The following is a 14,817-nucleotide window of genomic DNA, read 5'->3' on the forward strand; positions in this document are numbered from 1 at the left end:
TTTTTAAAGAACAGGAAAGAGGAGAGGAGATGCATGCTGGGGATATAGCTCTGTGGTAGAACACTTGTCTAGCCCACAAAAGATTCTCAGTTTGATCCTAACACCACAAAAAACTGATACAACAGAAAAATTAATAGGGAGAAATCAGGGCACAAAACCATGACAGATGACCAAGTACAGATGAAGGCAGACATGGCGTGATGTGAACACAAGGCAAGGGGCACCGAAGACTGCCAGCAAACCACCCGAAGTGAGGCCTAGAACAGGGTCTCCCTCCCAGTCCCGGGACGCATCAAGCTCATAAACAATTTCTTTTAAAGACTGGGTCTTACTCTGGGTCCCTGGCTGGCTTCTAACTCTCCATAGTCTTGTCTCAGCTTCCCAAGTACTTGCTCTCTAATGTGAGTTACTATACCAAGCGCTGTGGACATTTCAAGAAACAAGACAGTAAATGTCTATCCTTTAAGCTACTCTGTGTCACTTTGTTAGAACAGCCCCAGGCAGCTAATGAAATGTCATTTATATTGCTAGATTAGATTTTAGATCAAGAGAAAAAAACATCTGGTAAAGTACAGTACTGGACAATTACCAAGCCATGAAGAGGAATGTAGATTAAATATAGTGCTTACTGTATCAATGTTAATTACCTTTTTAAATAAAAAAATTTTGGGGGGTCTTTTTTGAGACAGGGTCTCCCTGTAGCCCCAGCTGACCTGGAACTCTCTATGTAGCCCAGGCTGGCCTTGAACTCACAGAGATTCACCTGCCTCTGCTTCCTGAGTACTGGGATTAAAGGTGTGCACCATCACACCTGGCCTCATTTTTTTTAATTTTTAAAAATTAATTTAATTTTATGTATATAAGTGATTTGCCTGCATATATGTAGCTGTACCACACATGTGCAATGCCTGTAAAGGTCAGGAGAGGGTGTCAGATCCTCTGGAACTGGAGTTAATAATGGTTGTAAATCACCATGTGGGTGCTGGGAACTGAACCCAGGTCCTCTGCAAGAGCCTCCAGTGCTCTTAACCAAGGCGCCATCTTGCCAGCCAATGTTAATTATCTTAATTGATAATTTTTTTGTACAAGTCCTTATTTTTAGGAAATCTTTGAGTATTTATAAGTAAAGGAGAACTTCTGCAATACTTTTTCAAATAGTTCCAAAACACAAAGCAAATAAACAAAGTTGACCTACCAGAGACAGATAAACCAAGTATGGCAAAATGTTAACTAGAAAATCTAGGTGAAAGGTAGATTGCTTCTTTGTTCTGTTATTGAAATATGTGTGAGGGTTTAAAAATGAAATTCCAGAATTGATTGTCATACCCATAACTCCGTGGAAAACACGTGAAAGATGATTTCCCAGGAGAACTGATACAACTGAGAGCACTTTTCAGGTTGGCTCACATGGAGCCTTTATTTCCCCTCTCCCTTCCTCGGGTTTATGGTCACCTCAGAACCTGTACTCAAGCTCTTCCTTAGACAGGAACAGCATTTCCCAGACCTTCACATCACTGCTCCTTCTCCTACATGTTCCAGTTGAAATTCATTCTCCAACAAGGTCTTCAAGGGTGCCAACCATGTCCTCTTGCCTACCACAGTTTCTGGGGGCATTATCAGATATTAATTCAATGGATGAACATGAAAAAGGTGAAAATCAATCTAGGCACACCTAGGACTTGTGATCTTCCCGCCTACGCCTTCTGAGTAGCTGAGATCACAGGCCTGTGCCACCAGGCCAGGTCAAATTTCCATAGGTCAATAATTCTAACCAGATCTTCCCTTCTCTGAGATATTGCCAAAGCTCTGTCAGGGAGTATTTCCCCTTTACCCATTAACTAACAAACTATTTTATCTCATCCATAGTTTGTGTTGATTGAATTTTAAGCACCAGCTTTTAAAAAAACATTTTATTTATTATTTTTATGTGTATGAGTGTTATGCCTGCATGTAAGTAAATGCACTGGTGCCGTGCAATGCCGGCAGAGGACAGAAGAGGCTGTCAAGAGCCCTTGGAACTGTAGTTACTGACAGTTATTAGCTGCCCATGTGGGTGCTAGGATTCGAACCCGGGTCTTCTGCAAAAACAGTGTTAACCGCTGAGCCATCTCTCCAGCTCTGTAAGTGCCAGCTTTTGATAAGAGGAATAAAATTCTCAGCCCAGCTAAACATCCATAACAGGGCCTTGTTCACATATGGTGGGGCCTGCCACCAAAGGCACTCTCAGCCATGATGATTTAATCGTACTTAAATTTTTGGTATTTTGTTTATCATAACTTTCTTGGCATTCTGATTTTTATAAAGACTGTGGGTCCAGTATGTAGCTCAGAGGTCCTTCCCCAGCACCCAGAGGGGAAAAAAGTGCCTTGAAATAAGAGTAGTATTTTGAGCTCCCTTAAAGTTTGGACCCAAGATGAATACCTCATTTATTTCACCCATTCTCAATACTTTTGCTGCAAAAATATATGAAATATGCTGTTACAAGGACAGATTAGGGAGCCATAAAAAGGAGTGCAGTTCTCCTTAGTGTTGTTATGAAGTCAAAAGATAGCTAAAGCCAAATGAAATTGTGTATTTTACTTAGCTCTTAAAAAAAATTGAGACCAGGTATCATGTAACTCAAAGTTGATATGTAGTTGTGAATGGCTTTCAACTTCTGATCCCCTGGCTTCCATCTGGGATTACAGGCCAGGGCTACCTCACCCATTTTATCAAACCTAGGGCTTTGTCCTAGATAAGCATTCTACTGAATAACATTCCCACACACTACTTGGTACTTTTTAAGGAAGAACTGGAAGAAAAAAACCAAAACAACAACAACAACAAAATCTGGTGAAAAATGTCTGTTTCTGAGGTTAGGCAATTTTTTTAATTTTAGTTTCTTAAAAAAATTGGGGGGGGGGTTTGACTGTCTCCCTGTAGTCCCAGATGGCCTGGAACTCACTATATAGATCAGGCTGGCCTCGATCTCAAAGAGATCAGCCTTCCTCTGCTTCCCTGAGTGTTGGGATTAAAGGCCTGTGCCACTACCCCAGTTTAAATTTTAATTTACAAAATTCTTAGGTGTGTTATGCCTGCATGTATGTTGGTACACCACAGGCATCCAAGGACTGTGGAGGCCAGAAAAGGGAGATGAATCCTCTGGAACTGGAGTTATTGATGGTTATTAGCCACCATGTGGATACTGGGAACTAAACCAAGATCCTCCATAGGAGTAGCCGATGCAACTGCTGGAGTCATCTCTCCAGCCCCAGCAACTGTTTTTTTAAAATATATTATCTTGCCAGGTGTGGTGGCGCACACCTTTAATCCCAGCACTTGGGAGGCAGAGGCAGGCGGATCTCTGTGAGTTCAAGGCCAGCCTGGTCTACGTAGTGAGTTCCAGGACAGCTGAGGCTACTGGGAGACCATGTCTCAAAATAGAACACCCCCTCCAATATATATATTATCTTCCTACACTTGAATTTTTTAGGCACGTGTACATTAATGGCTTTGATCACGATGACAGCGATACCTCAAACAAATGTCAAGACTTTAGAAACTGCCAGTTTAGAAGGAAAATGTCTGGACCACGAGGATGAAGTGAAACACTTCCAGTTCCCTCTGTAAACCTTCATGCACGGCCCACGCCTCTAAAGTCAAGTCTCTAATATTTGATATTTTAACAGTAGACAGTGAACTTCCGCCACAATGCCAATCCCCTTTTGCTCCAGACTACAGTTGCAGTCCGGACGACTTTTTACCTTGCATGGCGTTCCATGCAAGGGCAGGTTCCAGAATAACCCATAGTTCTCCCCTATAACTTCAGACCAAAAGCAGGACCATAACATCCCCTCCCCTTTCATTTCCCGGGAGGGTATAACGAAAGGACCGGAAGCCTCAAGCCAGGCGAGTCCCAAAGCGCAGGCGCAATCTCGTCAGAGCCTTATTGCCCCACCCCCTCCCAAGGCCCCAGCCAATCCGTGTACACAACGCCTGGGCTTCAGGCTCCTTCTTCCCGCCCCAGAGATCATGTGAGCCTAGAGGGGCGTCGTCTCTTGGGCCCCCTCCTCCCCCACTCCTGTCGCGAGGCGGTTTCTTGACCTTCTACCTGGGTCGCCTTGGCGAGGAGCTGGTCGGGGACCTCCCCGGGCCGGGCGCTGGGGATTCGTCCGTCGGGCGGGCGGTCCCGGCGCTCTTGCCGCCTCCTCGTCCGACGCTGCCAGGATCCCGGATCAACGCAGGGAAGGGCTGCTGGGGAAGGGGCGGGCCGGAGAGGGCGGGGCGGGGTCTTCCGCTGTCGCTGGCTACTCTTAGGGGCGGGCTGGCAGCTGGAGCTGCTTGACACGGTTCCTGTCGTCTCTACCGCTGTCTCCTTCGTTACCAACCCTGGCCGCAGCCATGAACCCCGACCTACGCAAGGAGCGGGCCTCCGCCACCTTCAACCCGGAGTTGATCACACACATCCTGGACGGCAGCGCCGAGAACACCCGGCGCCGCCGAGAAATCGGTGAGGGCGGGGAGCCAGGCCTCGGTTCCCGAGAAGTCGGGACCCCCACTGGGATGGATGTCCCGTGGCAGGGTTGGGAGGGGATCGCCCTCTGGCCAAACCTGCTGAGATGCAGGGACTGTCACTGTTTCTCTTGATGCCTTTTCACTGCCTTGCAGAGAACATGATTCTGAACGACCCCGATTTCCAGCATGAGGACTGTAACTTCCTCACTCGTAGCCAGCGTTATGAGGTGGCTGTCAAGAAGAGTGCCATCATGGTCAAGAAGATGAGGGAGTTTGGCATTTCAGACCCTGAGGAAATCCTATGGTTTAAAAAGTATGTATGCCTTAGCACAGAACACAGTGGAAGCCCAGACTACAGTTGCAGTCTGGACGACTTTTTACCTTGCATGGCGTTTCAAAGCTCAAACTGGTAGTTTTCTTTTTTAGTTGAAAACAATATGATTACTTTTTCCATCTGCGTCTTTTAGTGGCATGGCTTGGCATGTTTCTAAAATGCTAACGATGAATTTTAGATGAATGGATACGCTCAAGTGTTTATTCTCAAGAATCTTACTTTAAAAAATTCTTTTTGGCCGGTGAGACGGCTCAGCAGCTAAAGGTCATCACCAAACAAGCCTGATGACCTTCCAGTCCCCGGAACTTACATAATAGGAAAGAATCAGCTGGGCAGGTTGTCCTCTGACCTCCACACACTTGCTGTGTCACATGTGCACCGCTCCCCAATAAAATAAAAATTTAAATATAATTTTAAAAATTCTTTCGTTTCAGCCGGGCGTGGTGGCGCATGCCTGTAGTCCCAGCACTTGGGAGGCAGAGGCAGGCGGATCTCTGTGAGTTCAAGGCCAGCCTCGTCTACATGGTGAGTTCCAGGACAGCTGGGGCTACAGGGAGACCCTGTTTCAAAAAGACCAAAAAAAATAAAATAAAAAATAAAAATCAGGATGTTTGGAACGAAAGAATTTTTTTTTTCAAAGTTTTTTTTTTTTTTTTCCTCATTGCAGCTGGTTTGTTTGTTTGTTTGTTTGTTTGAAGCAGTGTCTCCCTGTAGCCCCAGCTATCCTGGAACTCACTATGTAGACCAGGCTGGCCTTGAACTCACAGAGATCTGCCTGCCTCTGCCTCCCAAGTGCTGGGATTAAAGGCGTGTGCTGCCATATCTGGCTCCAAACATCCTGATTTTTGAAAAATATTTTAATTATTATTTTTATTTTATGTATGAGTGTTACCTGTATGTAGGTAAGTGCACCTGTGTCGTGCAATGCCCAAGGAGGCCAGAAGAAGCTTTCAGATCCCCTGGAACTGGAGTTATGGACAGTTATTAGCTGCCATGTAGGTGCTGCGATTCGAACCCGGGTATCTGGCTCCAAACATCCTGATTTTTGAAAAATATTTTAATTATTATTTTTATTTTATGTATGAGTGTTACCTGTATGTAGGTAAGTGCACCTGTGTCGTGCAATGCCCAAGGAGGCCAGAAGAAGCTTTCAGATCCCCTGGAACTGGAGTTATGGACAGTTATTAGCTGCCATGTAGGTGCTGCGATTCGAACCCGGGTCTTCTGCAAGAACAGCGTTCTTAACTGCTGAGCCATCTCTCCAGCCCCCCATTTATTTATTTATTTATTTTATTTATTTATTTATTTTGGTTTTTTGAGACAGGGTCTCCCTATAGCCCCAGCTGGCCTGAAACTCACTATGTAGACCAGGCTGGCCTTGAACACACAGAGATCCGCCTGCCTCTGCCTCCAAAGTGCTGGGATTAAAGGCATGTGCCATCATGCCTGGCCTAAACATCCCGATTTTTAATTACTTAAATGCAAATTGAACTTGGATTTGGTAGAGAGCTTGCCCAGTACTCACAAGGCCCTTGGGTTCAATTCCCAGCACTGAAGGAAAAAAAAAAAAAAAAAAAAGAGGCCACCTAGTTTTTGAAAAAGTTTCCAGTTGCAAGACCAGACATTTAAATATTTTAGCACAATAGCAGTTTTTTTTTAATTTTTATTTTTTTTGTCTTTTTGAAGCAGGGTCTCCCTGTAGCCCCAGCTGTCCTGGAACTCACTATGTAAGCCAGACTGGCCTTGAACTCACAGAGATCCGCCTGTGTCTGCCTCCCAGTGCTGGGATTAAAGGTGTGAGCCACCATGCCCAGCTATCAGATTATATTTTTATGAAAATACAGATCTTGAGTTTAAAGTAATGGGAAGTATAAACCTGTCAGACCCCAGAATCAATCAGATATTCTAAGAATCTAGCATTGTAGATTCTAGTGGTAGTGTTTATTAATGGTTATCTTTTACATAAAGCCTGCCTTATCCTATTGCTGGAGTGTGTCCTGTTCTCAGACCACCCATTTCTGTTACACTTTTTAAATTATTTATAGAAATAGGGATTTTTATCCCCTCCCCACACCTTAGCTTTAATAAACACTGTACTATAAGATTTCGAGGTCTGTAGCATCTCTTAACACTTCTTACTCATTTCTGGGCATCTCTTTGGGGTTTCTAGTATTGTCATCAATAAAGATAAAATTTTGGGGTTGGAGAATGCAGCTCAATGGTAGAGCTTTGCCTAGTGTGCACAATTACCTAGGTTTAATCCTTAGTACTACCAAATGAGTAAATAGAAATAAAATAAAAATTTGGGCCAGGTATAAATCATAGCTCTTGCCTAGCATGCTCAGTGCCCCCGGTTAAATCCATAGCACCTTAACACAGGAAAAACAAATTTTGTTTTGTGTTGTTTCTGAGACAGGTTGTCCTGGAACTAACTCACTGCTTAGCCCAAGCTGGCTTCTGACTTGGGGCAGTCCTTATGCCCCAGTGTCTTGAGTGCTGGGATTATAGGCATGAGTCCCCCTGCCTGACTTAAAAAGATTAAACTTTATTAAATAGTATATTTTCAAGAACTAAGATAACCAAAATGTTACAAGTTCTGCTTTTATCTAGTAGTGTTACTTCTCATTTGTTCTATGGACTAATGCTTTTGGTATCATTTTCAACTTGGCTGGTTTATTATGAAGATAAATGGTTTGCTTTGCCTCTTAGGACTTTCCTCAGAACTCCACTCAGTTTTAGTCATCAAAAATAATTCTTTGGGAGCTGGATTGTGATGGCTCAGCGGTTAAGAACACTCACTGTTCTTGCAGAAGACCTGGATTCAAATCCTAGCACCCACATGGCAGCTAACAACTGTCCAAAACTCCAGTTCCAGGGGATCTGATGGCCTCTTCTGTCCTCCATGGACATTGCACGACACGTGTGCACTTACCTACATGCAGGCAATATACGCGTACACATAAAATAAAAATAATAAATAGAATATTAATAAAACTAATAATAATCCTCTGTTTCCAGGCTTGGTGGCTCATGCCTGTAATCCTAGCTCTTACAAGCAGATCAGGAGTTCAAGGTCGCCCTGAGGTACATGTTTGAGGCCAGGCTGAGCTACATAAAAAAAGAAAATTATTTAGTTTTGGCAGTCAAAATCAGAATACCAATTTCCATGTGCTCATTTTTGTTTCTGAAGTTTGTAACTCATGGTTGAGTGGGGATATTGAAGTACAGTAAATTCTAGAAAACCATTACTGTGATCTGAGCTGGGTTTACAAACTTTAAGACTAAGATTTTGTACCTCCTCAAAACAGCATGAAAGAAAAGAAATTGTTCTGTTTCAAGTGGATGAGGCAGCATGCTTCAGAGTTGGTATAAATTCTTTGATAACCTGTGCTAATAGAACACAGGATATAACCAAACTCAGGTAGATCACAAAGAGCTGTAACAAAGTCCTTCATTGTGGTCTGTGTATCATTTTTCACATGAAATATTAAAGATACTTCAATGTCCTTTGACACTTCCAGTGTTCCTAGGATATAATGAAGAGATTTATTTATGTTAGAGACAGGGACTGAAATTATCCTTGGCAGTTATGGTAGGCTGTCAGGACATCCTTTGAGCATATAATCCTATCAGTATTATAAACTCGTTGACTGTAACGTTGGTATTTTAAGTATCACCAAACAAACCATTAATGTGAACTACAGTGGGTTACCAGAATGCTGAAATGGGAAATGGGGGCGGGGTGCTAAAGTCGATGAAGCAGGCGTATTTCTGAGGATTTGGTACATTTACTGGTCATTTATTTATTTTTATTTTTGGTACTATTTTGTTTTTGTGGGGTATTTTGTTGTTGTTGGTTTGGGTTTTTGAGACAGGGTTTTCCTATAGCCCTACCTGGCCTTGAACTCACAGAGATCTGCCTGCCTCTGCCTCCTGAGTGCTGGGATTAAGGTGTGTGCCACCACACTAGGTTCTTTATTCCTTCTGAAGAAGGGTCTCACACTGTAGCCCCAAGCTGGCCTATACAACTCACTGTTTAACCCAGACTAGCCTTAGACTTTTGGAAACCCTCCTGCCTGCTTGCTGGATTGTAGGTGCAAGCTGCTTTCTCCTAGCACCAAGTAATTTTGAAAATTAGTAAAAGTGTGTGTGTGTGTGTTGGTCTTTTTGAGACCGTCTCCTTGTAACCCCAGTTGACCTGTGTAGCGCTATGTAGACCAGGCTGGCCTTGAACTCAGAGATCTGCCTGCCTCTGCCTCCTGAGTGCTGAGATTAAAGGTGTGTGCCACTACAACCCAGCTCCTCTCAGTGTCTTAAGCATGCTTTTGTGTTAATGACATTTTCAGTCTTCAGAATATTTTGCTAAGTTACTCAGCCCTCTCAGTTCCCTCATTGGTTTAGAAGGCCTTATATTTTCCACATTCTAGCACCTAAATTAACTCCTCTTAATTCTGGTGTGTCATTCATTTCTCCTTATGATCATATATAACGAAGTGGGAAATGCATCCTGACACATGGCTTCAGTGAGACCAGAAATGCCTGTCCGGAGTGTTTTGCCTTTTTGGCCCTCGGATTTTCCGTTTCTCCTCCACAGGCTTTTGGTGCTTGCTCACCTAAGATGTGCTAACCTCTCACCTAAGATGTGCTAACCTAACGTACTAGAAACTGACTCACCTTTTCCCTTCCTAGTCCTCTCCCGTTTCCCTCGTATTTGTTTCTCCAGACAGGGTCTTGCTGTGTAGCCCAGTCTGGCTTCAGCCTTAAGAGCTAGTGCTGAGGTTATAGGCATGTGCCATACCAGCTTCCCTCCTGTTTAAAGTAACAATTGATGAAAATGATGTCAGGGCCCAAAGGTATTTCATTATTGGGGTTCTTTATTGTTGTTTATTTACTTATTTAGATGTCAGCTAGTCAGTCATCTCTTGGATGTTTAGACAAGTCTGTGCCCAGCATACGTGAAAAGTGATTTATTTATTTTTGCCATGCTAGGAATTGAACATAGTGCTGTGTGCATGCTAGACAAACATTCTACCACTAAGCTGAATCCGCAGCTGAAAAGTGATTTTCTGACCTAACCACACAAATGAAATCATTGACAGCAGAGAAAACATTCTTCTCTGATGTTTGTGAACAGAAGCTGTTTACATTACCTGGGCCTAAGGCACAGAAGTTATTCCCTCTGGTAGAACCTGTATTAGTTCATAGTTAAAAAAATACTATTTTAGGCCAGGCGTGGTGGCGCATGCCTTTAATCCCAGCACTTGGGAGGCAGAGACAGGCGGATCTCTGTGAGTTCAAGCCCAGCTTGGTCTACATAGTAAGTTCCAGGACAGCTGGGGCTACAGGGAGACCCTGTCTCAAAAAGATTTTAAAAGGTGGGTTATAGGGGCTGGAAAGATGGCTCAGCAGTTAAGAACACTGGTTGTTCTTGCAGAAGACCTGGGTTTGAATCCCAGCACCCACATGGCAGCTAACAACTGTCCATTAACTCCAGTTCCAGGAGATCCGATGGCCTCTTCTGTCCTCCGTGGGCATTATAGGACACAGGTGAGCTTACATACGTGCAGGCAATACACTCATACACATAAAAAATAAAAATAATAAATAAAAAAATAAAAAATTATTTTATGTGTATGAGCGTATTGCCTACATGTATGTCAGTGTACCCATGACATGCAGTGTCCATGTAGGTCAGAAGAGAGCGTCAGATTCCCTGTAACTGGTTGTTAACTGCCATGTGGGTGCTGGGAATTGAAAACCTGAGTCCTCTGCAAAGAGGGGCCAGCGTTCGTAACCATTGAGCCATCTCTCCAGCCCCCTGTGTTAGTTAAGTTTGATTATTGACAGTATCAAATTCTAAGAGCACCTATGAAAAAAGGTGTTTGAAAGTGGATTATGATTTATGTAAAGCATAAAAGAATGGGATCATTTGTGCAGTATTTATTTAGGAAGTAGAACAGTTAAGAGGGTATGTTGTGCTTGCTACTGCTTCTTTAAGGTGGTAGGCCTCAAAATAGAGTGGCAGTCTACCCTTCTTTGTCTATGCTCTGTTCCTTATGACACTTCTTACTAGTCATCAAGGTCACTTAGGTAGATAAATGTTTTGTACTTCAAGGTCTTTAGATACATGCTGTGTCAAAATGCAAAATAGACCCCCAGGGAATCTGTAGGACAGCATAGTCAAGGCTGAGCCTTCTGAGCAATTTGTATTTATTTCATATCTTCTGTTATGAAAAGATAGTTGAGGGCTGAATTTCAGTGTCATACACAGCATTCCCTTGTTCATTGGCCATTGGGGATGATGTAAAAGCTGCTCATACTAGCTATTTGTCATCTGTAAACCATAAAGATGATTAGAGATCTATAATTCTGCCCTGAAATTTGTATTTATTTTTTAGGATTTTTGCTTGGATTATCAAGGGAAAGATAGTTTATTATTCTTACAGTCAGGCATGGTGGCACATGCTTGTAATCCCAGCACTTGGGAGGTTGAGGCAGGAGGATTCCTAGGAGTTTGAGGTTAACCTGGGCTACATAGTAAGTTTTAGGTCAACCTGGGGTACATAGTGAGACTGTCTTGAAACAACAACAATAAACTGTTATTAGGAGTTTTTGTTAAAACTCCTAAGCTATATAGATTAATGTTCTACTGAGTTTTTTGTGGTTTTTTTTTTTTGGTCTTTTTGAGACAGGGTCTCCCTGTAGCCCCAGCTGTGTCCTGGATTCACCATGGAGAACAGGCTGGTCTCCAACTCAGAGATCTGCCTGCCTCTGCATCCCGAGTACTGGGATTAAAGGTGTGTACCACCACGTCTGGCCTGAGGCTTTTTTTTTTTTTTAAACATTTTATTATTTTTATTTTCTGTGTATGAATGTATTGTCTGCATGTGTGTGGGTGCACCTGTGTCATGCAATGCTGCGGAGGTCAGAAGAGGGCTTCGGATTCCCCTGGAAGTGGAGTTAAGGACAGTTCATAGCCGCTGTGTGGGTGCTGGGAATCGAACCTAGGTCCTCTGCAAGAGCAGTCAGTGCTCTTAACTGCTGAGCCATCTCTCCAGCCCCCCAAGTTCTTTTTAATCTTCAAAACAAGTAAAACTGAAAGTACACAATACACACAGTCTAAAGCATCCAACCAATCAAATAAGACCACCAACAAAACCCAATGTTTTGGATTAAGTGTAGATTTTTTTTTTATTTTTTATTTTTGGTCTTTTTGAGACAGGGTCTCCCTGTCGCCCCAGCTGTCCTGAAACTCACTGTGTAGACCAGGCTGGCTTTGAACTCACAGCAATTCACCTGCCTCTGCCTCCTGAGTGCTGGGATTAAAGGTGTGCGCCACTACACCCAGCCCAAGTATAGATTTTAAAAAAGAATTCTGAAGACTGCAGGAGTGGTTCTGTGATGGAACCCATGCTTAGCCTGACTGAGGTACTAGTTTAGTCCTCAGGACCAGAAAAAAAAAAGAATTTTGGCCCCAAGGTGATTAACAGGAGAAGAGACCCTGTAAGATCCTATTTTGGCTTTTTAGACAGTAAAATGGTAAATGTTAATTTCATAAGAGAAGGGCTTTAATTTTCTAGTTTTCATCCTAAGGACCAAGACTGTTTGTGAAGAATGGATTGGGGGCTGACAAGATGGCTCAGCAGGTGCTTGCCACCAAGCCTGGCAACCTGAGTGCGATCCCTGGAACCTACATGAAGGTGGAAGGAGAACTCCTACTCCATATAATGGTTCTCTGACTTCCATGCCTGTGCTCATGAGCACGCACACACACACACACACACACACACACACAATAATAAAAGGAAAACAGAATGGCTGGTAGGATCTATTTCTAGAGTGAGGCTGAGACCTTTTCTTTTCTCTCCTGTAGACTGCCTTTGGTCAATTTTGTGGAACCTCTGGGCCTCAATTACTCCATGTTTATCCCTACCTTGCTGAATCAGGGCACCACTGCTCAGCAGGAGAAATGGCTGCACCCGTCCAAAGAACTTCAGATAATTGGCACCTACGCCCAGACGGAAATGGGCCACAGTTAGTCCACATCTGAGGGTCCATGGTAACTTACCTCAGGAATTCAAGGAAAGTGACTGCTGTTGTTTGATTTTTTTTTTTCCCTGCTGCTGCATGTTTGGGATTTTATTTTTAAATTGTTATACCAATACCCAGCTTCTTTTTCTTTGAGTTCATATCCCCATAAATCAGCCCAGGGTTCTGACCTGTCATCCTTCAGTGTTAATTCCTAAAACCTTTGTCATTGTCATATGTACCCACTCGTAGGTGCTGAGCAGTTTAGAAAGGAGGAGTTTAAGGTGTCAAAGCACCCTGTTGCGTTGGTCTGTGTAATTATTACAGACTGGTGGAATTCTTCAGAGGTAGTGTGTCAGCAGTGTCTTGAGATGCCTTTCTTCTTTAATGAAATTCAAAATGGGGGTGTAGTGACGCTGGGAACCATCTCACTAGTAACTCCAGTCTGAATCTTGTGGTTTTCTTTATCTAACTCCAGCTGTCTTTTTCATACATTTTTCCCCCCATAAATGTGGATTCTTTACTGCCAATAATTCTTGGTAAAAATGTTCCTAAATGCCTGGATACTTTCAGCAAGTTGTGTTTCTGGTCTTAATGTGAAACAGATTTGTTTTCATAAGAGCATTGGTAAGACTATTGTAAGTTTGAGTGTTTGAGGTTTTCTTGTTTGTTTGCTTTGTTTTTTTAATTTTATTTTTAATGTTTATGAGTGTATCGTCTGCCTATGTGTAAGTCCACAGAAGTCAGAAGACTGAGTTGAATCTCCTAGAACTGGAGTTACAGATGGTTGTTAGCCACCATATAGTTTTTGGGAATCAAACTCCGTCCTCTGCAAGATCTTAACTGCTGAGCCATCTCTCCAGCCCCTTGCTTTTTTAAGACAAAGTCTCACTATGTAGCCCAGGATGGCTTTGAACATGCATTCCTCCTGCCTCAGCCTCCCAAGTGCTGGGATAGTGTGGTGGCACATTGTTCTAACCCAGCACCTGGGAGGCTGAGGCAGGAGGAATTCAAATTTGAGACTAACCTAGGATATATCATAAGACCCTCTTTCAAAAAGAAGAATTCGAGGGATGTAAAAATCAGCAAGAGTCGGGGCTGGAGAAATGGCTCAGCAGTTAAAAACACTGGTTGTTCTTGCAGAAGACCCGGGTTTGAATCCCAGCACCCACATGGCAGCTAACAACTGTCCGTAACTCCAGTCCCAGGGGATCCGACAGCCTCTGACCTCTGCAGGCATTGTACGACACGGGTGCACTTACTGACATGTAGGCAATACACGCATACACATAAAATAAAAATAAATAAAAAATTTTAAAAATCAGCAAGAGTTCATTTTGTGTCTAATTAACTGTTTTTGGATTTATGAGTTGGGTTAAGAAAAATATTCTTTATCAACCCCCAGGGGGGCTGTAGACTGTGTGTCTGATGATGTTTTATCACAGATACCCAAGACTTTACTCAGGATATCAGTACTGAAATATTACCCTGGTAAAAGATTTCCTGAGGAAAGAAAAATAACATTGTATTATACAGTGGTTGTCTTTTCTTGGAGTGTGTGTGGGTAGATTCACATGACAGGAGAGCATGTGTGTTTTGTAATCTTGAAGTGGTTTTGTGGTATAGAACCTCCCTTTTTGTTTTAGGGCTCATCATTGTGAATTTGACTTCATAGCCCTACATCCTTCATAGGAGACACAAGATATGAGCTGTCTTGAGGCTTACTGGCCTCCTATTGGCCTAATGTTTCTGCTGTTTATAAATATCACAAGTAGCCGGGTGTGGTGGCGTACGCCTTTGATCCCAGCACTTGGGGGGCAGAGCCAGGCAGATCTTTGTGAGTGCGAGGCCAGCCTGGTCTACATAGTGAGTTCCAGGACAGCTGGTGCTACAGGGAGAACCTGTCTCAAAAAGACTGAATAAATAAATAAATAAATAAATAAATAAATAAATAAATAAAT

At 43.0% G+C, this 14,817-nt stretch overlaps 2 protein-coding genes across 5 annotated transcripts in view; one reads left to right on the forward strand and one right to left on the reverse strand.

The window, feature by feature from the left end:
* Ten1 (TEN1 subunit of CST complex) overlaps nucleotides 1–4,228 on the reverse strand; it is a 24,146-nt gene extending 19,918 nt beyond the window's left edge. Inside the window, exon 1 of the mRNA XM_008831363.3 lies at nucleotides 4,091–4,228. The gene's annotated coding sequence lies outside the window, so the exon portion shown is untranslated. The remainder of the gene's footprint in view (nucleotides 1–4,090) is intronic.
* A 79-nt stretch (nucleotides 4,229–4,307) lies between these two features.
* Nucleotides 4,308–14,817, forward strand: part of Acox1 (acyl-CoA oxidase 1) — a 27,187-nt gene continuing 16,677 nt past the window's right edge. Inside the window, exons 1-3 of one of the 4 annotated variants that reach the window (XM_008831362.3) lie at nucleotides 4,340–4,489; nucleotides 4,648–4,807; nucleotides 12,702–12,862. In XM_008831362.3, the coding sequence (XP_008829584.1) occupies nucleotides 4,381–4,489; nucleotides 4,648–4,807; nucleotides 12,702–12,862 (430 nt within the window). In that variant the 5' untranslated portion in view covers nucleotides 4,340–4,380. Of the gene's footprint in view, nucleotides 4,490–4,647; nucleotides 4,808–5,337; nucleotides 5,354–12,701; nucleotides 12,863–14,817 lie in introns of those variants that run through there. The other 3 variants (XM_008831361.3, XM_008831360.3, XM_017797701.2) reach the window with 3 other exon arrangements.

This window comes from Nannospalax galili, unplaced genomic scaffold, assembly GCF_000622305.1.
Source record: "Nannospalax galili isolate Female #2095 unplaced genomic scaffold, S.galili_v1.0 scaffold634, whole genome shotgun sequence".
NCBI lineage: Eukaryota > Metazoa > Chordata > Mammalia > Rodentia > Spalacidae > Nannospalax > Nannospalax galili.